The 25,556-nt window shown below is 31.4% G+C and overlaps 1 protein-coding gene across 3 annotated transcripts in view; it reads left to right on the plus strand.

Moving 5' to 3' along the window:
- Axed (BTB/POZ domain-containing protein axundead) overlaps positions 1–25,556 on the plus strand; it is a 40,434-nt gene that overhangs the window by 6,959 nt on the left and 7,919 nt on the right. Inside the window, exons 1-3 of one of the 3 annotated variants that reach the window (XM_072021894.1) lie at positions 8,453–8,713; positions 9,431–9,728; positions 24,479–24,714. In XM_072021894.1, coding sequence (XP_071877995.1) covers positions 9,515–9,728; positions 24,479–24,714 — 450 coding nt within the window. In that variant the 5' untranslated portion in view covers positions 8,453–8,713; positions 9,431–9,514. Of the gene's footprint in view, positions 1–8,452; positions 8,714–9,430; positions 9,729–21,840; positions 22,532–24,478; positions 24,715–25,556 lie in introns of those variants that run through there. The other 2 variants (XM_072021896.1, XM_072021895.1) reach the window with 2 other exon arrangements.

A 25,556-nucleotide genomic window follows, 5' to 3' on the forward strand; every position in this document is an offset into this window, starting at 1 on the left:
GAGCTTGCAGCACATTGAACGATTCAACGGCCTGAAAATTCGAAGGTGCACATCCAGCTTTTAGTCCTTGTTTCTCGTCTCGTCTAATCGGTCGCCATGAGCAAACGAACCCTTTAAAATTCGCGACGGTGTTCACAGTTTCATTTTTCTTTTTCCCGAGGAACATTTTCTCCCGCAAAACAGAAACGTACGAGGCAACGTTTTCAATGTAGATAACTCGGTTGATATCATTTAGAGTCAGTGGATCAGAGACAGATGGATTAGAAACGGGGCAGAAAGAATGCGAATTTCAAGCGCGTGATCTTGAAGACGCAATTGAAGGTGCATGTTCTTCGTCTGTGCTTGCAAGGAATATTCTTCCCGCTGGGATTTGTACCGATAAGAGCGTGTGCGTATCGCAGTTGCTGTTTACACAAGAAGGTAATTAATTGTGAAATGTGCTCAGTGTCGTCCTTTTCTTTGTTAAATAAACTTTCAGGTGGCCATTGTCTTTTTTCATTGAAAGATATTCTTCTTGAGAAACGGTCGTTCAATGCGAACGAGGAAGCGAATGTTTTCGTAAAAATGAATCTCTAGTGCGTCACGTGCGATTGTTATGGTAGATTAATGATCTCGCGCAGTCATTAAACCGATTCCAGTGTCCTTTCGAATGGCACGTGATCGCCAGATAAATATCGATACGCTTGTTTAAATAAACTGAATTTACTTTAGACAACAACTTTTACAGAGTTCGTAGAATATTGATGCAACGTGCCTGCGACAGTCCAGATCCGTGATAAAAATTCTAGATAGGTCTATGATAACGAGTGAAGTAGCATGATGTTAAATTACGCGGGAAATAAATTAGGAGCATCTATATTAACTTCTTTTCTTTCTCATCCCATAGAAATTATTGGTCTATCCGTGATCGTTTTATCATTGAACGTATCTATTAGTCATTTTTCATAAATTGTTCTGTATAAAACAGATTTTTGGGATGTAATATCTGGTGAAATTCTGGTGAGATCAACGTAAAAATTTTAACTTCGATTTATGCGCGTAATTGTACTTACGATATGAAACGAATAGAGCTTTCTATATAATATATCCATAAACACTGAAGCGAGCTAACCACTTCTTTCAACTTTAATCTCGTTATACTCTAGTTACTGTTTTAAGCTTGTTACAGTTCTTAAAAGGGCTGGTAAATACCGTACTCTTTGGTTTTCAATCAACGATGTAACTCCTCTTCGACGGTTTAATTAAAATTTCAAGAAAATTATATTTTTAATTACTTTTGAAAAATAATGTCGGTACTAGTACTTAAAATAATAGCAATATAAATTTCAATTTTTTACGCGTTCCATGAACCACGACAATGAAAATATCTGGGCGCGAGAATAAACATTCGATTTCCGCGAAATTATCGTCTAAACTCGTCTAGCAATTATTATCAAGCGCGATTTAATTGTCAATAATTATTCTTCCGATTATAATCGCATCCACAATGTTTTCTTTTGGGCTAAACGTTACTTCCGAAGATTAGCACAGCAAATTGCTGCGCTTCCATAGGTTTACTTTCTGTATTTGGGACGCTCGTTAAACAAGTTCTTTGTTAGGCGGTACGGAGGCTATAAATTCACTAGTAAATACGTACAAATGTTGAACGAACTTAATTAACAATATGAGATACGATCGAACTGTTGTTAAAAAATTCTAGCATTTTTTACTCTTTTTCTCTCTTTGTTTCTATTTCTTCTTTTTCTTTTTATATATATAAATTTCTATAAATCGAAATTATACGAACCAGGTGAATTAATAAATAGAATTATTTTCGTTAAGAATCTTTCATGTAATTTTGAATAATAATATACTACTCTCAATATAATATCAGGATTTTCTAACATTTTTGGTAGATTGGCAATTGTAAATAATTGCTAGAAAGCAAAACATAATGTACTTTTACGGTTCTGTAAGCACGCATGAAAGCACATTATTATTTCAGCTTGAATTCCTCTTTTGCGGGTTGTCACGGATTCGTAAGATTGATGACGTGAAAGAAACAAGATATATCGAATGCGAATACTTAGAATCACGGGAATAATCGATACATGTTTTCAAATACTGAGGAAATATCATGGAAACACAGTGGCTTCTTGTGTTTAAAATTCCATTCACAGAACAACTGTATCAAACTGGAATTCCTTACGTAGGAAAAGATTTGAGAACCTGAAGAGTATGTTATTGCTTTCAAAGAATTAATATTTAATGTTAGAAATATTTGAAAAAAATCTAATATCTAATATTACGATACTTTTTAAGAATTAAATTAATCGACAAAATTTTATAACGTAAAATTATGACAGATTTGCAGAAAAATTTTAGACAAATTTGACTATTATTTTACAAACTATATATTATTTTTTATAAATTTAAAAGGTTCTTAGTATTTTTTCGTATCTTTAAATTTTACAAGTTATAAATTGTTCTATTTGTTGCCATCGATTTCTATCTGTGGTAATTGATAGTCTATCGCAAAATGTAACCCGGCCGTTCCCCTACGATGACGGTATAATTACGAGGTATAATTTTTACGAACAGTTGTCTGATCACCGTAGGCGTGTACCACTTAAACTACTCAATGTTTTCCTACCTACTCGAATTGATTGCAAGAACCAGAAACGACAGGTTTATAAATACTTAGATATCAATATGTTTTATTTCATATCTTTTAAACGATTAGAGTTTGTATTTCTGGAACACGAAAAAGAAAGATTAAAATTCATTAAATAACAGTTACGCTATAAAATATAATATTATAAATAAAAAAATATTAAAGTTATTTTAAATATTGAAGTTATTTAGTTAATATTAAAATAACAGCATTTAAATAACACGTAGATAATTTATTTATAATTCGATTACGGATATTTATGCGTGTACGAAGAACTTCAAGGTACGAAAGTACATGGATTACTTATAGTACACGAAAGTACTCAAATATTTCATATTGTTAAGATAAATTTATAGTTTCATAAACGTAATTATAGGAATGAAACGAAAACAAAAATTTATTTTATCTTTCATGTAATCATCGAATCATACGATTGGTTACGAATGCTACAACAAACATCAATATTGAAATAACTAGAAATATTGAATTAATGATCAATTCTATCGTAATCAACAACGTACGATTGAGGAAATCTGTTTCTGTTCGCCGATCATAAGGAGGAATTGATCAGGTTCTTGGAAAATGACGAAGAGACATATCTCGAAAGCGATAAAATCGTTACTGTGGTGTATCAGTGGCGGATTTTGCGCACCGGAGCGTACACCCTCTTTTCCTCCTTCTCCGGCTGAGGGTGAGGGATTGGCAGAGAATGTAGACCTCCGTAGCAAACTGTACACCAAGCAGAGAGTATTGATCACGCGATGGTAGCAACGATAAACTTTAAAGAGGTTGCCTCAGAGATTTCAAATGAAAATTCAATATTCCTCCAACTTTTATTCCGATGGAAAAAATCCTCCTCTTTGAGATCTTTTGAGATGTAATTGAGAATGAATGGACTTTGGTTCGTTAAACCATTAAGAATCCTGATTTTTGTAGTTCCCAAAAGGAAGTACATATATGCAACGTTGAGAAAGAACGAGTCCAAGACTTTTAAAGATAAACATTCGAAACATGATTGTCAATAAGTCGACATTTCTTTCCGTATTAAGAAATCTGACTTGTGTAGATTATAAAATGAAATATACGTATGGAATGTTGAAAAAAGAAATGAGTTTAGGACTTCGAGGGCTTCCAGTTTTTACGAAAAAGGGTAAAAAATATTTAATCAATGGAGATTAGAAGATCAATACTTTTAATGTGAAACGTAATGTGATATTATTTATGAACCCTCGTTGCGTGGATTGTTTATCCTCCAATGGATTGAAATAAACGGAGTTTTATCATAATTTACTTTAATTCGAGCTAAATTGTCGTAGTAACCTGTAACCCAATGATTTCGATTCAGAGTTAATATTAAACCACCCCAAGTGCCGAATAAAGCACCATTGCCAACAACAGCAATCAATCACAAGCAAAGGGTTCGCATGAATCATGTAGATTTAAATCTACGCGTGACAAGTAAAGCTATCGTGTGAATAAAATTGAGGCGATTTTAATAACAAAGCTTATTAATTGCTACGAAGTTCTACAAATAGCTGCATATCAATCATTTGCGTTCTTTCCTATGCCTCTGTTACAGCTTATATCCTGTTTAACATACTTTTGTGTCCTCGTCACTTTGTTAAACATCCTAAATTTTCGTTGTCAAATCGAATAATACAGTGATCAAAAATAAATACGCAGATGATGCGATCAGGCTTCTAACATTTTCAATGATATTCTAATCGGGTGATTTGTTTGACCATTGGGATTACAGGGATATTTCACCATATGGTGTAGTAATACGTTAAATACATTAAATGATGGCCATACGTACACCATCGTATACGATCATCATATATGGTATAGTAATACATTAACAGAATTAAACTACAGCTACACATGTATGCATGATCGTGTACGTATTTAGAAACAATTTAGACAGGCAAAGAAAATTTGTCCGACATAGTGGATGTATACATGACACATTCTACTTAGAGAAGCGAAATTTCTGCACATGATCCTAAATACAATTAATAATAAAAATTACAATTAATAATAAATTTTTTATTCATGCCTGAAATTTAAAACACTATGTAGTAGCTGGAATTTGGTAAATAGTAGCTGGAATTTGGTAAATAGTAGCTGGAAACCCATGACGGGATCAATGTAATTTCCTTTGATACTAGTTGTTTCGAGGATTAAAACGACAACGAATAAGCGAGCAATGAAACGCAAGCGTGAAATGGCGAAAAGTAAACGAGAGTTCTCGTTACATTTGAATTCCATCGATCGAGACTCGCTTTCCTCGAAGCAAAGCGGCTTTCACACGCGATGCGTGTGCGACTCGACAGGTGTAGCGAGAATAACAACAACGATCGCGTCGCTTCGCGGTTTACGCATGTTAGGCGCGCTGTTCTCAGGTAAAAACGTAAAATTATCAGGCGTGTGTCACACGTGAAAAAGTCGATCATTTGTGAGATATGTTCGAGCAATAGGCCAACACGCACGTTCGCAAACGAGGTGTATTTTCCCGCCGTATCACGCGCAATTTTGTCTTATGACTCATTGACGTGAAATTGCGAAAATGTTAGACAGCGACGTTCCCGACGTTGAGATCGAAACGAATTTGCTTAGGTGCGATTACATCGATCGCGTTAAACACATTTGCATTCCGAGTCTCGCTATATCCTTATCGTGTCTCCTTTTTTTCTTTTATTGAATATTCGAAACTCTTGCGAGATAACCATTAATTATAGTTTTTAGCTACTTCAAATCATTGTTATCAATATATCTTATCAACTAAATGTATATACAGTGGAACTTCGTTTATATAAACGAAATTGTAATAGTGTCTGATTATCTGAATTTCAACTTGAACTCTTATTATTATCTGAACTACCATTGAACCTCGTTCACTTAAAGTCTAACAATAAGATATAAACAGGAGGAGCACGTGTTACGTGACACGTTCTTGTGCTCTGTAATTGATACAAGTTTGCGATATTATTATGTATTTTACAGCGAATGTTTCATGGAATCCTCCTACGTAAACATGAACTCCCATTTACTGAACGAAACATTATCAGGTAGTGGAGAGAAATAGACGAACTTGTGTTATACTTGTCCCCCTACAGGTTCATACATATCAATAACTAAACATAAAATTAACTAAACACCTTTGTACAACAATAAAAATTGAATTCTTTACTTTTCTAAATCATTAGTCCAGGTTATTATTATCGATACAGGTACTTTAATTAAAACAATCGAAACATTCTCAAGCCAAGATCATGTACGCAAAAAATTTTAAATACGTACATCTATTAATTAATAACGTGTTTTACCGTTTTACGATCAATCGATCGTCATTGGAAATTATTCGTCTGCCGTACAACCTTCTGCGTTCGTATTGGTGAAATAGGATATTTTAAACGAATTGCATATTAGTATCAAGGTCGTTTCAAATGTATCATAATAGACGGAACAGTTGTGTAATCCTACTCCTTGTCATCTTACTGGAAACACGGTTTCATCGAGCGAGGATATAACTAATGTTGCAAGTTCGTGCTTGATGCGACGATTTAATTTACATCAGTTCGTTGCCACGTAATCTGGTTTTGAGCAATGTTGCGTTACTCATCAATACGTGTGCGTTTCTGCGGCACGTTTAATGTCGATACATTGCAAACTGTTTATGTTCTCGCATCATTGAGGTTTCATAGTGATATAAGCTGGGGATGTCGTGTCTACTAACGTTCAAACAATGCGAATGTATTAATTAGGTTGTATTACAAAATCTGCTTCGAATGTAAGCTCGAAATATCAAATATGGTAAGATGACACGATAATAATCGTCACTTTCATATCACATCCAGATACCTTGATAAGCAATTTATATTAAAAGTACAACGTGTTTCTATAAACAATTATCTTTTTATCTCTTCGTTTTCTTCTTCTTCCTTTTAACCATCAGATCTTGACTACCTTTTTCTCCCGTTATTGTTGTTGCTATTGTCGTTATTTAAAGCATGTTGTTTATACATATCAATAAAAAAGTTGAAAAATGTCCAATTAGATTACATATTAGCTTTCTGTAGGCTGACCGAAATTGCGTTTAATGAAATTTGAGAAATTGGACAATACCCAAGGAGTATGATTTGGATTTATTTAAGAGTTTATAAAAAAAAAAAACGCTTATTCTCATTTTTCGATCGAGCATAAATGGTATTTAAAAAATTTTAAGACATTTAAAGGTGAGTATCATTAGACATATCATTATTTTCTATGTCACTAGAAACCATCGCTTTATAAATAGATAATGAGGGCACGCCAGTCATCAAATATATAGCTAATTGCAGCTGTCATATGACACTTTGCAAATGTTTGAACAGTAATATTTATTAGTTTTCCATGGAAACAGATGCAATTGTTCGTGACCTCATCGCTTTATCGTCATAGGTAGATAATATGGTGCATTTTTAACACTAAAATAATACAATGTATCAGTTATCAGATTTATTGCTCTCTATCAATATTTCCTTCCTTAAAAGATTATAACTCGTACACACTAAAATATAAATCGTAACTTTATTCATGAAAGAAAAATCGGAAGAACATTGAATTTTTCTTTCAAGCGATTGATATTTTTAACGAGTTGATGTAATATCTATAACTATATTATGCATAGATAGTTATATATTTGTATAGATTACTATATAATCTATACTTGCATGACGAATTAAAAGAGTACAAGCTCAGTATAACATAAGCAATTTAGTGATTACATCTGTTAGACAACTAGCGGATTTTACTTCATCTAACATTTTATATTATAAAGGGCATATGACGCAAATGAAATAACAAATTTGTAATAAAATAGATTAGAAAATAAAAGATGCGAGGAATATTTCATTTATACCGAGCGTCCTAATATTTATAAGCTGTAGTGTACATTATATATATAGCAAATCGTTAAAAAAAAACATGCAGTATTTTTCTGTGTAATATAGAATATTTCCCATTTTCAATTATCAAACAATTATCAAAATGATAAATTTCATATTCCTTGTGTTTTTGTAACTTAACCAAAGAGACTTGACGAAACACGACAATTATGAATTATATTTAGATTGTACCCCCATTTTCTTTCCTACAAAAAGACTATTCTATATTGACTTATATTTAGAGGCAAACATAATCATATATCCATTTCTTTTCATTTATTACTTTAATTATAATCGCTTAAATGTAATATATTTTACGTTGTATATTATAGGTCGATTGTTCTAATCGATTAAAAGTCAGCAGTTTATAACAAAGAAATTAATATCTTCGACTATAGAGTCCCAAATGCATAAGGAAATCCGTTTCTCCTAGAATTAAATCCAGTAAAATATTTCCACTAGAATGAAACTTCCCCTACTTTCCAACCACTTTTATGAATAATAGTAGAACTTCCCTTCGGAACTGGGTTTCTACCACTTTCTGTCTCTCTTCAGCTTCTCCTTAATTTCCTTCTCCGTCTCTCTCTTTCCCATTACGTGGCGCGACTTTTTCCAAGATTCCCATTAATGATGCTTCGTCTTTTAATGATCGAACAGCAGGAAAAGAGAAGTCTATTTGTCAATGAGGTTTATTCTATTCTAACCTCTTGCAATGGAACGTCACACGTATATGACACATTACGATCATACCACCACGTGTGCGTGTACAAAAGATTAATCACGTGATTCCTTGTAGACAGGATGCTGGTGGTCGCTTTTGAAACCACAAAAGCGCATCGACTTACTGCCAGTCGGTTCATTCTTCGAGTGTCTTTCGCGCGGCACGTGTTTTAACAGCGACGCTAGTATCGGTTCTAATAATCGTATGATCTTTGACAATTACAGAGCTCAATATTTCTCCTATTTTCGAAAAAAGTCTGATAGTTTTATTGTTCCGAAGAAAAAGTCTGATACATTCTACAAAGAAATCAGTGGGTTGTAGTCGTTTCGTATTTAATTCTTTGATTGAAGTTGGAACTTGTGCTTTATAAACTGTGAGATATCGTTGTTGTTGTCACAAGATAGCAGTGTTGTGGTACGCTATGTTGTCGATCTTTAATTGTCAGTTATGTATTTATCGGTCGTAAACGTTCTATGGCGGGAATTTAGTAAAACTACCTGATATTTTGTTTAGTGTATTGCTAAATTTATAGCCTTCTTTGTTTCGGAGTTTGCAATGAAGCATCTTTAACCCCAGTTTCGATAGTTACACGTAATATTATGCATAAGCAAGGAAGAAACATTTGTACACGGAAATGAAATAAATGAATTTAACGAAGAATTTGACAAAGAAGGGTAACTAAGAGTTAATATAGACCATATCTCGATTTGTTTTTCCACGCCTATCTTATGTTTAAGAGTTTTTAGTGCACAATAAAACGTCAATTACAAATTTTGAGCAATTATGTATGAATAAAGAAGAAACGTTTATACGTATAAACTAAATAACCGAAGTTAGTAATAAATTTAACAAAAACTGATAATTAAGGTTAAATATAGCGTCCTCTATTTGCTATGTTACATAAATATTTCTCATATTCGAGATTTCTTGGTACATAAAGAACCATTAATACAAATTTTGGGCAGTCATGCATGAACAAAATAATTGTTTATATATGCAGATTAAATAAATGAATTTAGTAAAGACCTCGACAGAAGTTGACTATTAATAATTGAACCTTGTCTTTGAAAAACATAAAACAGAAGACCTTTTTCGATCGCCATTTTGAGATATATGTATGATTAATTTTAGCTGCAGCTGAAGCGTTGAAAAATCCCCCATTTCTAACACATTTTCTCGTTGGGGTCAAATTTAAACTACGTTCGCGAGTTATTAATGATATATGGACCGTTATCGTGTCGCGACTTGATGACATCGGAACTTCTCGACTATTTCGCGTGTAGTGTGCTGTGGTTTGTCAGCGAATGGATCGTTTCCCTTACGTTCGCGTTCTACAGGAATCACGTAGAAGGAATCGATGCTGATCCGATAAACATGCGATTATTTGGATTTGGGAATAAACAATCGGACGAAGAAGCGAATGGAGAAGGTGAGGATGAAGTCCAAGAAATTATAGAAATTAAGAATCAGGGTTGAAGAAAATTCGTTTCGTTTTCAGATAATTATATAATAATTATGTAATAAATTTATATATGCAACATCTAAATAAAGATTATGGAGGTGTTACACGGTATAGAAAATATGTTTTGCACTTTGTAATACCGTGTGTTGTATATTTACGATGATAATAGTTGTGGCAACAAATTTTGTATAGACAAAGTATAAAGAAACTAAGGAAAAAATATTATAATTTTCTTTAAATTTTGTTCAAACGTTGATAAATGTATACTGTATATTTAATTTTCAATCATTAAAGATATTTAATTCTAATTTATGTTAGCAATTTATGCCTTATTTATAAATTAATTTCTGAATAATTTATAGCCTATAAAGTAATTTGTGGAGAAAAATTTAATGTTTGAATATTTGATGTACATGTTCTTGAATAACAATTTGAATACTTGATACAATTTATAAATTATAGCTTAAAACTCTATATTCTATTTTGGAAATTCCAATATAAAATAAATATTAAAGACAATGATATCTGATCTGACGTTCTCTAGAAACGCTAGAGTACTTAAAAATTAAGTACTCTAATAAGTAATCTAAGTAATCTAAGTAAAAATTACCATCGTTACTATCACTAATTTCTTCCTATATATACAAATCTAATATAATTAACTTTTAATACTCTTTTGCTATAAATCGATTTTCTTAATCACACCTGTGAAACATATTAAACATATTAAAGAGATAATAATAACGCTACACGTAGGTACAATCTTTTCGAAACAGCACCAAACAGTTCGTAACAATTTTACGATAGCGGAATATGTAAATTAAATAATAACTCTGTTCTTTTGTGAAAATATAATTATACACATAACTGTAACAAGCATATAAGTCTTCCGCAAATCAGAGAACAAAAAAGACATTGTTCCATCAGGTACTGAATATCCTGGTTCGTTTAATCCGATATTAGGGACCTTGGAAAAAGGCATGGTTTCTTCAAGGATTTACCGATACACTGCAATCCTATGAACAAGTGGTTCTCGCACATTTTGCCATTGTAAACCCTCAATCTTCTCATACGACGATTCAATTCACGATGTGTTTTCAACGATGTTATGAATGTACAGCTTTTATCGTTTCTTGAATGTACCACTTTATGGTAGTTATCAGAGTACGCTACTTATCGTCGTTAGATGAATTCTTCGTTTAATTACTAGAACACATTTTCTTCGTGAATCTCTAATTCATATGTTTCTTTAGTTCATTTATATCTGTCCAGAACGATAACTTCCAACTTTATATATATTCTGTGCCTTAATGTCTTAATCAAATATCTGTTATATATTTATAGTTCATTTGTATCTAGTCCAAGGTTGTATAATTATATCGAATACATAGGACGAATGTTTGCCGTATATTTGATATTTAGATTTGATACTTGCACTGTATGTGAAATTTTGCGCCGCTACCGCGACATTGATAACGTGGAAATTTTTATTTGATTTCGTTTTTACGTTATTCTTGTGTTATATTTTATATTTACATTCTAAATATCCAAAGATATTTAATATCCTCATAAAGATATGTATACTCTCTGTAATTATAAAATTTATCTTATGTACAGTGTGTTCCAATCTTTTTCCGGTTAAGCATTGTCAGTATATTCTGTAGGTAAAGATAGAAAAGAGTATCGTACGAACATATGTCACCGAATATTACATTTTGTAGTCTATATTTATTACAGAAGTAGAAAATAGAGTATACAACAATTATCACTCAGAAAAAAAAAAAAGAAACAAAATCTAGGATCATTAAAGAATTCTAACAGAGAGACGATATACGAAATGCACGATAAGGAACATGCGTTATTATACACATATTAATATATGAATAAAGTATGAATAAATCAGAAATATTTACGTCTAGTAGTAATCATCGAAGGTATCGTAATACTTTTATGACTTCAGCTTCAACGAATAATGGACGAGGACTTAATGTAACATAGAGAATTAATACTACAAAGAGTAATAAATTCAATTTTTTGCCACTATCAATCTTGTAGTAACAGGAATAGAAAACATTTTTAAATGGAATTGTAGTTGGAATTATAGAAGTATCATGCAGAAGTATTGTGTTAAGTATACCTCTGATTACTATTAAATGTAAATATTCCTGATCTATTTATGTTTTGTACCATAGTAACGCACGTTCGTTCTCGTTCATTTCGTCGCTTTTTGTAATAACTCTTTAACAATGCTTTCAATGACATACATTTATATGATATTTTTTTCTTATCTCGGTCTACAGAATATAGTGACAACGTTTGGTCGAAAAATCTGGGACACTATACATATAAAAAGATTAACCAAAGTCTGCAATGCTTTTAAGTCACGTTTTCATGCAACGTTTTTCTTTTTTTGCAACGCGTGGTAATTTAATTTCACACAATTTCATGTCAAAAGTGCGTTGAAATTGCCAGTCGATCGCATCGATAGAAGTTTTCTGTCTGCGAAGGAGTAATATTTACCCTGTATTGAATATTTCGATCGAATGATATTTATTCGCTTTATACAACGCTTTTGGAGATATATTATACAAAGGATAATATAATTTATTAATTTGCTTTATTTCGTTTATATTCAAAGTCTCGTTCCATTATCATTCTTGCTCCAATGTGTCTCGAACGTTGTTATCCAATTGTCTTATTTCGTTAAATTTAGAATTCTCTTAGGCACGCGAGATTTTCTTCGCGTTGCTTCTAAAGGATCGAACAAAGTCTGTATGTCATTGATTTTCTTTCGTTATCGACTATTTTCGACTAATTTAGACTTTGGTCATCGTCAATACGATCGAGGACATACGAAACAGATAATTCCGCTTCACCCTGTCGTAAGTTATGCTCTCGTTACATGTTCCAGCTCTTACCCTCTTCACATTCTTCTTTGACAACTAATGCGCATCCATTGTTTCGAAAGAATCCAATAATATGTTACATATTCTTCTCCGAGCAGTATGACGCGACTTGGGTACAAGAAAATAACTACAATGCAATCAAAGAGTTTCTCTTGCGTTGTTTTCTGTAACGTTTAATTAAAATTATGATTTTTCATGTATGTAACTACATTTTACGTAGTCCATACGGTGTAAATAAAGTTGTATTGATTACTTAATTATGTTGTTTCAACCGATGAAATACATATACATATATATACTATTCAGAAAGAAATTAATTTCTTTTAAATTACATTCGAAAATTTGTTGAGCACAAGTTGCTCATAAGACGATGGTGCTATAAACGGTATCTTTTACAAACAAACTCGTGGAAGTTTATTTAGTCATTTGTCGTTTGAGAAATTTTATTGGGATAATCGGATGATTTGTAATTTGTAAAATTTACTTGTAAAATTTTTTTCGTTAATCCTGCGCTTTTTTGTTCTTCTGTCGATTATGTGAAACAGTCTATTCGTGAACACTTACCAGATGTGAAATTTTAATCAACTCTGCTTCTAAAAAAAACTCATATAGGAATATAAATGAAAGTTGTTAAAATTTGAACATTTTTTCAGTAGACAAACAAAGTAATCTAAACATGTAAAGTATTACGTTTACCAGAAAGAGCGTACAAAATGATATCTCTACTAAAATAAAGTAACTAAAGCAAACAACAATAGTGCACATATAACTATTACAATATCACGTGAAAAAAATATCAATATCTTTTACGTTTATTATCAATTGCATCAAAAGATAAATTCATTCTTAATTAATTCTCGAAACACTTGCAATTTTCTTACTTTAATTGTGTTGGCAATTAAGTTACGATATCATGAAACTCATCTTTCATAATTATGGCTGTGGATTTTTATACGTTTACGGACAATTTAAACGAACGAACACAATATGCAAAAATATTCAAAGCTGAATCAAAATATTCGAATCTAATCAAATTTACGCAGGTCCCGTTTAAATCTTTTTATAAAAATATATTAATTTGCATACATATGTGGAAGCTATCCGCAACAAATAAATTCGTATGTGCACGAGTGACGGATACCACGTATAAACTTCCGTTTTTTTTTCCACGTTAAAAAAAGGAAATAACGCGTGTACAACTAAAGCGCGATCCCCAAGTCTTGACGAAAACCATTCTGCGTACGAGACGTTGATTATGTTTTCAAGGCTCTACGAGTCGACCACTCGCACGTTCTTATTTCGATCCGCCGCGCCGTTTTTTTTCCATTCATCCTTTTCTTCGTTTCTTACCTACATTTTTCGCTTTCATGCGATACTGTCATCGCGTTCGGCTTTTACCATCGACGCTAGTAGAGCATGACGAATGAGCACAGACAAAAAAGTGATCCCGAAAGCTGCGTGACACTCCAGATCATAGTATAATTCATTGTTAGGTTCCACTTTTTCGCGTTGATACACTGGAACGTCCGGAACCAATGAACAGCTTGGAATTTTTATTATCTCTTCCCACTTTTCAACGAGAATTATGTTTCTAGAACTAAATACCTGTCGTTAGGTTTTTCCCCCTTTAAGTTCTTTTTAACCTTCTGTAAGCGCACCTTTCGAGTTAAAGACACGTCGTTTTTCTTTCGTTAAGCGTAAAAGGAAAATGTTGACCCCTAACTTTACAATTTTTTTTTTTTTTTTAGTAATTACTTAATCCTGCTGCGATCTATAAATTTTTATATCTGAATCGCGTTTTTGTTTTAACAAACAAAAGAACGTATAATATTCTCACAAGATGTGTAGCAGAAAATTAAGTAGCAGTAAGAATCATTTTATGTTTCCCGCAAACTTCGGTTTATTAAAGGTAGAAGATACGATTGGGTCGAGTGCGACTCAAAGAACGTTGGAGGGTTAAATAAAGCTTAGCTTTTTCCTGTCGTAACACTGTGTCAGATGCAAAAATATGGGAACGTATAGAAGTGAAGAATCGAAGTCAAGCTTGAAATTGAAATTAAGCTTTGTTATAAACGTGACGCGTCTTTGTCGTGTAATAATTATCGATATTAAGATTGAATGGTAATAGGAGTCGACGACGATTAGACAAAATTAGAATGTATTTGCGATCGTTAGTTTCTGCAGCGTATTATGTGGGTCATAGATTGCCTCTGGACGCAAGGAAAGGGAATTATATGCGGGCGAAAATCAATTACAGCCCTTCGAGTACTTTTGATTTAATTGATTCAATTGTGAATAACAAAGTCGACGTATTCTCCTCCTTAAAATGATTATATATCGAAAATTCCCACGTTTGATTTCATTATCCTTCTTTCAGTACAAACCCTTTAATAAAAGATTTGTTTTTGGAAGTTTCGTTCTTCTTCTTTTTTTTTTTTTTTTAGTAAGGATGCACCTTTTTTAGACAAAAGTCCAAATTTAAGTTTTATTACCTTATACCTCGAACTTACTCGATATCCAGTGTAACTGTTTTAACGAAAATATAAAATTAATTTAGAAATCTAATATGTATAATAGGATCTTAATCTATGCAAAACATTTTGTTGTAATATTTTTCGTTTCTAATATTGCTATTAATATCAGCATCTATTATTAACATTATTACTATTTCATTATAATTGTTCTCTCTTTAAGCTCAAAAAATATCTCATTATAGATATTGTATTATTTTCTATCTCTTCTAAACATCGATAATGTTTAGATCGAAATTATATTTTTCAACTATGATAACATTAGATTAAAATAACACGTCAATTTCAATGGATACAAGCAATTCTTCAATAACATTACGTCACTAAAAGATTATTTCATCTCATTCTACTCCTTATTACGATAAATTTCAAGATAATATCGAAGATTCACCTCTTATTGTTCCACATGATGTTACATAAGTAAATAGACTATTACTCTAACTATTCCTCGTCGGATTTATCGTTCGTTGTCGCTAATTTTCTTCGTAAACTTGTAAATATGTGTCGCGACCATGATTGACATTGGCATTTTGTTTTAAAGCTATGTACCTACGTACTGTCATCGTTATGTTTCTATTCTTACTTTTTGCAAACATTAGAAACGTAACAGAACGAAATATTATGTTGTAACGCACGATTACCGATGATGTTGTTCGATGAAAATAAGTAAAAGGTATTATAAACAAATAATAAGAAGATATTTAATTGCAAATTATGTTTGAAACAAAATTCACATTTTTCCTATAGTATCGATATCTGTGTAAATATTAATATGTAAATTTTAACGAAGGTAAAATCGAATTCCATTTTAAAAATGAAGTTTTTGCAAAACGTTTGATATCCTAATTAGCGTAAATACGAAAAAGGCTCATTGAACGATCTTCTGATATGAAAACCAGGCCAGAATTCAAGGAAACTGCGGCAATTGTAGCTATAAAAATTGCGGCATGCTTCTTTTTCTCTTTGTAACTGAACGGTCATTGACAGAACGAGATAGCAGAGGAAGAGTAAATAGGCGACAAAGATTTGAAATAAAAATTCAACATGAAGTCGATTTTCTTCTTTTTAATATCTCTATTCGTTAAATCTACTTGGAATAAAAAATGTAATATACGATATTTATAAATATTATAGCATTAATTTCTAATGTTTGATGCTACTAAAAATATTCTTTTTGTAAGTTTTACATATTTTAAAGAAACAAGAAATAATTTGTCAGAAATATTAAAAGCTCGTGGATATTCTATTCAAAATTATATTTTATTGCATTATAGAGAAGAAAATATGTTAATTTTTCTAACATGACGTATGGCTCTTATTCGTTTGATACCTGAATCGTGTAATATGCCTTTCTACATACAAGAAGTTTTATAGATGAAAAATGTTTATTATATTATATTTTATTAATTATACTTAAATATTCTATATTATCACGTCTGTTACATATTTCTTTTTATCAGAGATACGTAGATATAAATTTTTGATTTCATACGACTAAACATCATATGACATTTCTTTTGTTAGCTCATGATGCTTCTAAAACATTTCGGAAGTAAGAAACAAGCCTTTTTTGGAATCATAAAATCAGCAACTTTCGCCTCCAAATAACAATCGCCAGCATTCGCACGTTTCAAATTGTTTTCTTCTTTCAGAGTCCAATTATTCCATCTACTTTTTACCATTTTTTCTGCCATTCTGTTCACCATACAAGATGTTGCAACGTATGTTTTTATCATACAAATTCACGCACCACTTTTTGTCATTTACTGTGATAGGTTGCTCGACGAGAGTATAGGTCACGTAATAACGAGAGACAATATGTATATTGTATACCACAGACTTCGAGGCCACATTCGTTGCATACGCCTACGAAGAGAAATGTCGAAATATTTCTTGTAAAACACCACATTAATTATATTTACGGTTCTGCTTTTTCTCCTCAGATTCATAATTAGCCAGCATGAATTTCAGGTTTGATCATTTGCTTCCTTTCTTCGCTGGTATCTAGGGAAAAAAGAAGGTACACAAAAATTTGTATTTCATGAGAAAGATATATTAATAGTAAGAAAACTTGTTTCCTTATGCTGACATAAAGATTTATTAAACTTTTCAAAATATTTGTCTATACTTAAGAAATTTATTATTTAGAATTATTTCGTTAAATTAATTCTATTATCAAAGAATTATCAAGTATTTCAGAAGTTGCTTCCTTCTATATTTTCAACTTGAGTAGTTCAATTATTCTTTTCATTATGAGAAGTGATAAGTTTACATTTGTTCTTAATTGAGCAAATACTATCACTGCAGTCTCAATCGCTATTATTGACTGTTATAGCTATTATTGACTGATCATTCGAGTGACGATACTACAACGGTAGATGTATAAACAATATTATCAAAATAAATTTTATCTTCTTTTTTTGTTTCGTATATTACTAAATAAAATAAATGGGAAATAAATTATGAAATGCAAATAAATCATAACAGGAAGAAATTCAATGTCGCTTTAGATATAAAATATACAATTATTTAATCTAATAAAATATACTAAGCAGATATATTGGAATAAATTAAATGTAATTTTTAAATAGTTCACAACTTCTTCTCTAAAATTTGATTCGTTTATTCTTTGGATAAAACTAACACGAATTAAATGATACGACCGATTAATGCACGCGCGCATAATATCGCAAGTAATTATATTATCGACGAGTCAACATCAATGAAGTGGTGGAATCGATAGTCGCAGAAGGTGATACGACCGGTATAAAAATGGATTACGTCTTTGAAAACACAGACAGTACTCATTATTATTCACAATATATGCTGATCGACATGCGTGAATCTAGTTAATGCAACCGTGAGAAATTAATACGTGCATCGGATTAGAAACGTGAACTGAGATTTTTTCTTTTTACACCCGTCTCTAACACTTACTCGGTACTATATCATCTGACGCATACTTTGAAACGATTAGAAAATAGTGAATTTATCATTTATAAAAATTATAATTTATCAGATATATTACATATATTCATAGAGTTACAATTATAAGAAAGTATAACTATAGAAAACGAATGTTTTATACTTGGAAAGCTTTTCAACTTTCGTGGTATATTACTTATTTCGTATATTAATTATAACTATTATAATTATATTATTTATTCAGTATATCAAATCGTACACGAGCTTAGAACTTATCAAGATTATAATTATAAAATACTATAATTGTTCTTTAATATTTCATATAGATACTATTATGTAAATAATGTAAGTGAAAATCGAGAACCAAAATGTTCATCTTATATAATTTTGCCACGTTATTTTCAACACAATTAATTTTGCACTACATTCGTGTATCTTATGGTAATATAGACGCGTATGAAACAAAGAAATTAATCTCAATTGAATTAAAAGGTCGCGTTGGAGCTCGTTTAGCTTAATTATCCATTTACACATGGATCGTGTTAAATTCAACAGCGTTGTTGCGCAAAATTTTATTCAACAAATTCACCACGTGTACATCGGTTACAGCGGAACGTGTATACATAATCTGATACAAGTAGTTTCTATCCAACCCGTATACATACTTATTTCTTCTTTCATTGTTTAAAATCTTTTTACAATCATATTTTTTAATCGACAAACACATCTAAAATTATTCATAAATATATCATTCTATGTAATTTGTATCGAGTAAAAAAATAAATAAATTATTTCTTCGGATATATTTGAAACTACAAAAAGGAGAGAAAATAATAATAACATTTTTAGTAACATAATTTCTTTATTTTAGAAAAAAGTAACATAATTTTGTTTTAATTCAGAAAGAAACACGCTATCGTAGCTGTGTATTTATGCTGTCGAATTAAGATTAGCCTGAATAATTTAAGGGTTCATTGGCGTCCGGATTCTCAAGGTTAAGCTTACCGCCATGTGAATGATATTTTTGGGGCAAGACAGATTTTTACTAAAATTATATGACCCCGGTGGCCAACGTCCCTCTGACTTCTTGCCTCTGCTAGCTCTAATTTTAACGAAACCGTGATTCACAAGCAACGAAGAATTTTATAAGCGTTTGCACACTATCCGAATTCTTCTTGAATCTCTCGTGTCTCGAGCTTCCTTATCTTTCATCATTATGATTATTACGAAGAAAAATTTACGTGACAATGACATTGAAATGATCAAAGATTTTTTTCAAAACACAGAGAATAACTAACTGTCTTTTAATTGCAATCAAAATGTGAATTCCTATATTTTATTTTTAATAAGTTCCTTTCCTTTATCAATTAATAAAAAAAAATAAATATTAATATCAATATCATTCCGACTTATCGATTGTATTTAATAATTCTGATTATAACGAACCCAAATAGTATTTTATTCAAATAAAAATCAGAATTGTAAAAGGTCATTTCGTAGATAAATTAGTATCGTCCTCCAAGTTTCATTCTACTTGTATAACTATGGTGTAACCTCGGTCCCGGCCTTCAAAATGAAATTACTCGTGCACGTCTCGGGAATTGCGATCAATTAACGCGCGCTAATTATCCGTTTCAAATGCAAAACTAGATTAACACCGCCTCAAGATTTCTGTCAATCGTGTTTTGTTCGACATACAACGAAAGAAAAAGAAAAAAGGGAGAAGGAAAAATGCAACAGGATGGAACATAAAGGCATAGTGAGACCTCTGATCATGTCAAAATTGAACAATAATCTGATTGTATTTTTGGCAATGCTGCGTTATTCTTTCTTTTTTGACGAAATATGTAAAAAGAAATCGATAAAAAATTACATGGAAATATTTCCTACTGAAAATACTATAATATTGAAATAATATGAACGAGTTATTTTTTAAACCAAACGTTTCACTGTCAAATCATAAATATTTCGCCCAGCACTTTTTCTAGTTGCAAATTCTATTACATCGAAATTGATATTATTGGCGGAATCACTTTTTTACGTTTTAATTGATAATTGTAAGTAGACGAATACAATGTTAAATATCGAACAATGTGAAACTTAGATAGTAAATAATTTTTAACTATAATTTGTAAGTAAATTTGTAAATTTATAACTTGTGAGTTCTATGGCAATATGTATAGTATAAAACAATGCTGTATGCATCAAATTGCTGACCAAAGCAGTTTTCAATGCTTCGAAGTATCGATAAAGTCTTTCTTTAAGACACAATAAAAATGCATTCCACGAGTCTGCTCACGAGATACTTTCTATCAGTGATAGTATCTTAGCTAATGGCAACTACTTATTCACCAAAAAGAATTCACGAGAAATTTAAATAACGCAATCGATATAACGTTACACAAGTATATAATACTTATGAAATCATATAAAAAAAATTAAGATGTATTTGTATTTGGTAAAGATATAGAAATAATTTTTTATTTCAAATGTACCAATTTTTGGGAATGGCGACTAGTTATCCAGAAGTAACAGAAGGTATTCCAGATATATTAAGTAACTTCGCCATTTTGTAACCTTTTTGCTTTTAAAAATATTGAAAAGTAAAACTAGAAATTACATCAACATCATTTGGAAAAATCCAAACTTTTCATTTTCTAATTACTTATAAAAAGATTTCTCAAACTTCACTTCCTTCAAGATCATGAAAACATCTCTTTGTGCGGCCACGAATATCGACCAAAATTATTTGCTAAAAACGTAGTAGATTTATCGTTTTATGTAATACGATAATCATAAAAATAGTTATCAAAATATACGAATAATTATAAAAAATATTTACATATCTATATATAAAAATTATCCTCACCTACACCTTTCAAAAGTACCTCCAGTGTCGCATCTTCGATGCCATAGAGAAAGAATTAAAAGTCCGAATCTACTTAGCTTGTTACTAGTTACTTTCTATGTAAATTCGTATTTTCACAAGCTTTGCACTCCTATATCGAGTGCGACTCGACATCAGTTTTTATCTCAGGAGCTCCTTTGTCGAGTCCCATCTTTTTTCCTGAAAGAAAACCAGGATTGCATATATCATACACTTAAAAATGACAAAATGCAACAATAGTGTGAATAAAACTGGTATTTAAGTGAATTCGTTTCTTCCATTATTTATTTAAATTGTCTTATTTTTTAGTTAAAGTAAATTTCAAATAAAACACTTACGAACGAACTTTACGTAACGAAATTGAAATAAAATTCAGAGTGCAAAGGGTTAATCGAACAAACGGAATCCGAATAGAAATATATTTCATTCATTGAATATTATAAGCGCTATACTTTGAATATTTCGTATAATTTTTGCATATGGTGTGCGTATCTATACCTTTCTGCACTTCCAGATTTCCCCTAAACGCATGAAAATCTGTAGTCCAGTTATCTCGCAAGCAAAATACAATTTTCACAGCAGTAACATCCTTTCCGACGATACGAAGCAAACCAATCGGCTTTCTTTCCCACATCGATGTTCGACGTATCGATAAGACGGTGTCACAGACTCGAGACATTCCACGGTGCCTGAGACCTTTATCCGTTGTTTATAAGTAATTGTCGTTGCAGTCGATAAAACGTAACCGCATACATTTGCATTTTAAAACGAATCCCCCCCCCCCTCCCCGTAGACCGACTCATTCATTGCAGCCGCACGAGTCTGATCGATCTGTCAGTCGAGCGAGGTTGTTCGCTCTGAAAGGATTGCCGTGTCCACTCTGTTTCGATCGAATCGATTTGTCGGTAGAACAAGAACACAGATCTTAACTTAAAAGATAAAAATATGACAGTGAAGTTCCTTGGAAGAAAGTTTGTTTGGTAGATCCTTCTGTGAAGATGCGTGAAAATATGAATCGTAATCGAATATTGTTTTTATCGTGAAGATATAGGATTTTTGGAATTTCAAAGACTCGTTGCGTTAATTGAGAAATTTCTTTCGTTTCGATGGCATAACATGCAGATAATAGACGATTAGTTGATCGGAGAGTAAAAATAGTGAAAAGTAAGAATTTTATACAGCGTGTACTCGTTTTTCCGGAGTATCGTCTAAATATGAAAACAATATAAAGTAAATAGATAAATAGTGTAGTGAAAGTAATATTTTTTATCGAACGATCTTATTGTTCAAATACTTTGACAATATTTTTCATTCTATTGTTATTTCAGACGATAAATTCTATTGGTAAAATTATAAGACAAAGAGTAAAGGATAACATAATTTCAGAAAGTAAACAGTGAAGAATATGTCGAGTGTTAATATTTTTTAAGAGTCGCTCCTTACGATCTTAAAAACTGAACCTGACAAAAGAAAACAACTTTGTGAACCGCGCCATTAACATGACAATCGTGTGTAACGATGGTAAGATGCACATTTTTCTGACTCTCGTTTAACGAATGTAACATAGAATTTGTATCTTTGCGTTACCCGGTCACCAAAATTCTATGCTTGTTACATCGATAAATAGGCACCGATTGTTCCTAAGCAACGCTTCTTTTCACGAACAACTAAAATATAAGAATTGCGGTCAATAGATATGTAGAAAGTTAACATCGTAAACGTATCTTCACTATCGTAAAAAGTTACTTAACTTAGTTTTCACGTTTATTTTGAACAATATTAAATCGTAATGAATTAATATTAAGAAATCCTGTCGCTAAGCCAATTGCTATAATTATAATGTCTATTACAGAGAAACATTAACGGCACAAATCTCGTACAGTAGGAATTTCATGTAAAAACATTACCGGTTCATGAATTTGTTTGCCATTGCACTTTTATGATAAGAACAGGATGCTCTTCTGACTTTGAGACAAAATAGTACGTCTAAAGAAATAATTTCGTCTAACGTATGAAGAACACACATAAAAGAAATGTTTTATCGGCTTTCGACATAACAGGCTGCTGAACTTCAGCATAATGTAACTTTTCTTTACTTAAAATGTAACAAATTTCACATATCTTCCGTTTTACGCTTTGCCTATTCCCATTTTTAATATAAAAATCACTTAAGCATTGTCGAGAACTTGATTTTTCATTTTTATAAATCATAAGATATAATTTTCTTCCTCGCTATTTCAATCAGGAGCATAAGTACTGTTCATTATCTCAATGAAGAAGAATCAAAAGGTAATCAAACATAAAATGCTATCTACGGTGAACGTTGCCAAACTCTTGTATGGTTTAGATACAAAACTGCTGCATAACAAAACATCACCGAGCTGCTCGATAAAAGCGTGAAGAAATAAAAATAGCACTCGTTGATTCTTGGTCTAGTTCGCGAAATATGTGATATTCGAATAAATGATTCATCGAAGATATCATAAAAATAAATATAACTACTATCTGTTTCTGGTTACGCATCGTTGCGACATAAACCTATCGCATATTATCATTTTATCACACCTTGAAAAAATTGTAGCTTTTGCATTCCGAAGTGTATAAAATTAAGAAGGAAGAACTTGAAAACTCGTAATATTTCGAAATTTCTATGCCAAGGTTTGCTGTTGTAAAATGTTACGTCTATAAATTTATGCTTCAATTGTACTCTAATTTTTATTGTTTCAATACACACTTCGTACTATATATACGTGTCTTTAAACGTGTAAATAGTAGGCAGTAATAATAGAAATACGTAACATCATTTTAAAAAATAATATACTAATGTTGAAATTTCTATGAATGACAATACAAAAGAAGATTGTTCGTATTTCCGATAGTTAAAGAAATAACAGCGTGTATAAAATTAAACTGTTTGATAACTAATTTTATAATATTTAACTGCACGACACGATATTACGAATATACTATATAGTATTTATAGTATACGACATAGTATATATTATATTATTATTATTTTATAGTGTTGCATAAAAAAATGTTGATCCAAACCGGTAAAGAATAAATAATGAATTTAACGATAAAATTTAACTAGAGTCTTGAACGAAATATCTATAAAATAATTACTAAAATTACACAATAATTAATGTACATAAATCCTATAACACATTTTTTATTTTCGAAAAACAATTGAAAGATTATTACTTTAAAGAACAATGCCGTACGAGTTTAAAAAATGTTACGTAACATTTTCCTAACAAAGAATAAAAATTAGTCGAACAAAGTCATAGCTTCCTTTGTATTAAAAGAACATCTAAAGACCAATTGTACTTTACTACCGATATAATCTTCGCAACGTAATTCCCTGCTATACTTTCAAATATTTCAAAACAAGGAAATTAGAAATTTTAATTCACGTTTTGCAACCTGACCCCTGGAGTATCGAGTTTCTTGTGTGTTTTGTTGCAGACGACAGCTCACGATGCGCTCGCACCGAGTCTGAAAGGATACGACAAAAGATTCAGGAGGGTGTTAGGACTCGAATCTACTCCAGGATCATAATCCTACCCGTAATCGCGTGGGACTCGTTGGAAGAACTTACGGTCCTTCGAAACTCGACGGAAGACATGGCTCAAGTTCCTCTTATCGAGACCGAGGAAAACGGATCGACGGAACCTTCGATTCGTAACATGGTGATTCTCGAGGTAAAAAAGAAAAAAAAAAAAAGAAAAGAATAAAACGAAAAAGTTCTCCATACCTTTCATGATTTCATGAATTGTGTGTATTGAATGATGTATGAATAGCGCGTATTCACATTTTCTATGCTTGCGTATCCTTTTATCAACATTTTATCGATCTACTTTTTTAATCGTTTATCAAATGGCGCTTTGATTTGAATTGCATAAACCGCGGTAACCTCAGTGTAATACCTTTTCCTTATATCGGATTTAAACAGAAAAAAAGACATTTTGTTTACGCGTGTACGATACTATCCGTTGATGTTTGTTAATCAATAGAAAAAAGGGTATCGAAGAAGTTGATTCGATAACTGTTGCACTAAATGATTTCTACAACGTTATAGCTTGTTTAAGATTCTATTTTCTATTCCTTTTAGAAATTACGTTACATTCGAGAAACAGATTACGCGTGGCGTAAGTATTATACTTTTATCTAAAGGATTTCGTCTATATTCAAATTGTACAGAATTTCTCATCTAAAAATTTTCCGATTTTTTTATGTGTATATGCGAATATAATAACCTGTTGTAATGTTTGGAAACATCTAAAGCCTCATATCGTAAAATTTCATTCATTTTTCTCGTATTACAGAATTTTATCATTTGCACCACACTTCCATTGAATTATATACATTGCACAATAATTTAAAAGATCTACAAACACACTTAATCTTCTCGTTCTCTAATTTAAATAGAGAATCGAATATGAGAATTTAACACAGAAATTTCACATTTCCTAAATAAATTATTTATCGTATCTGAAAGACAAAGAACGCTGTTAAGAAAACTATAACAAGCGGCAGAAATCAA

The sequence above is a fragment of the Bombus fervidus genome, chromosome 2, assembly GCF_041682495.2.
Source record: "Bombus fervidus isolate BK054 chromosome 2, iyBomFerv1, whole genome shotgun sequence".
In the NCBI taxonomy this organism is placed as follows: Eukaryota; Metazoa; Arthropoda; class Insecta; order Hymenoptera; family Apidae; genus Bombus; species Bombus fervidus.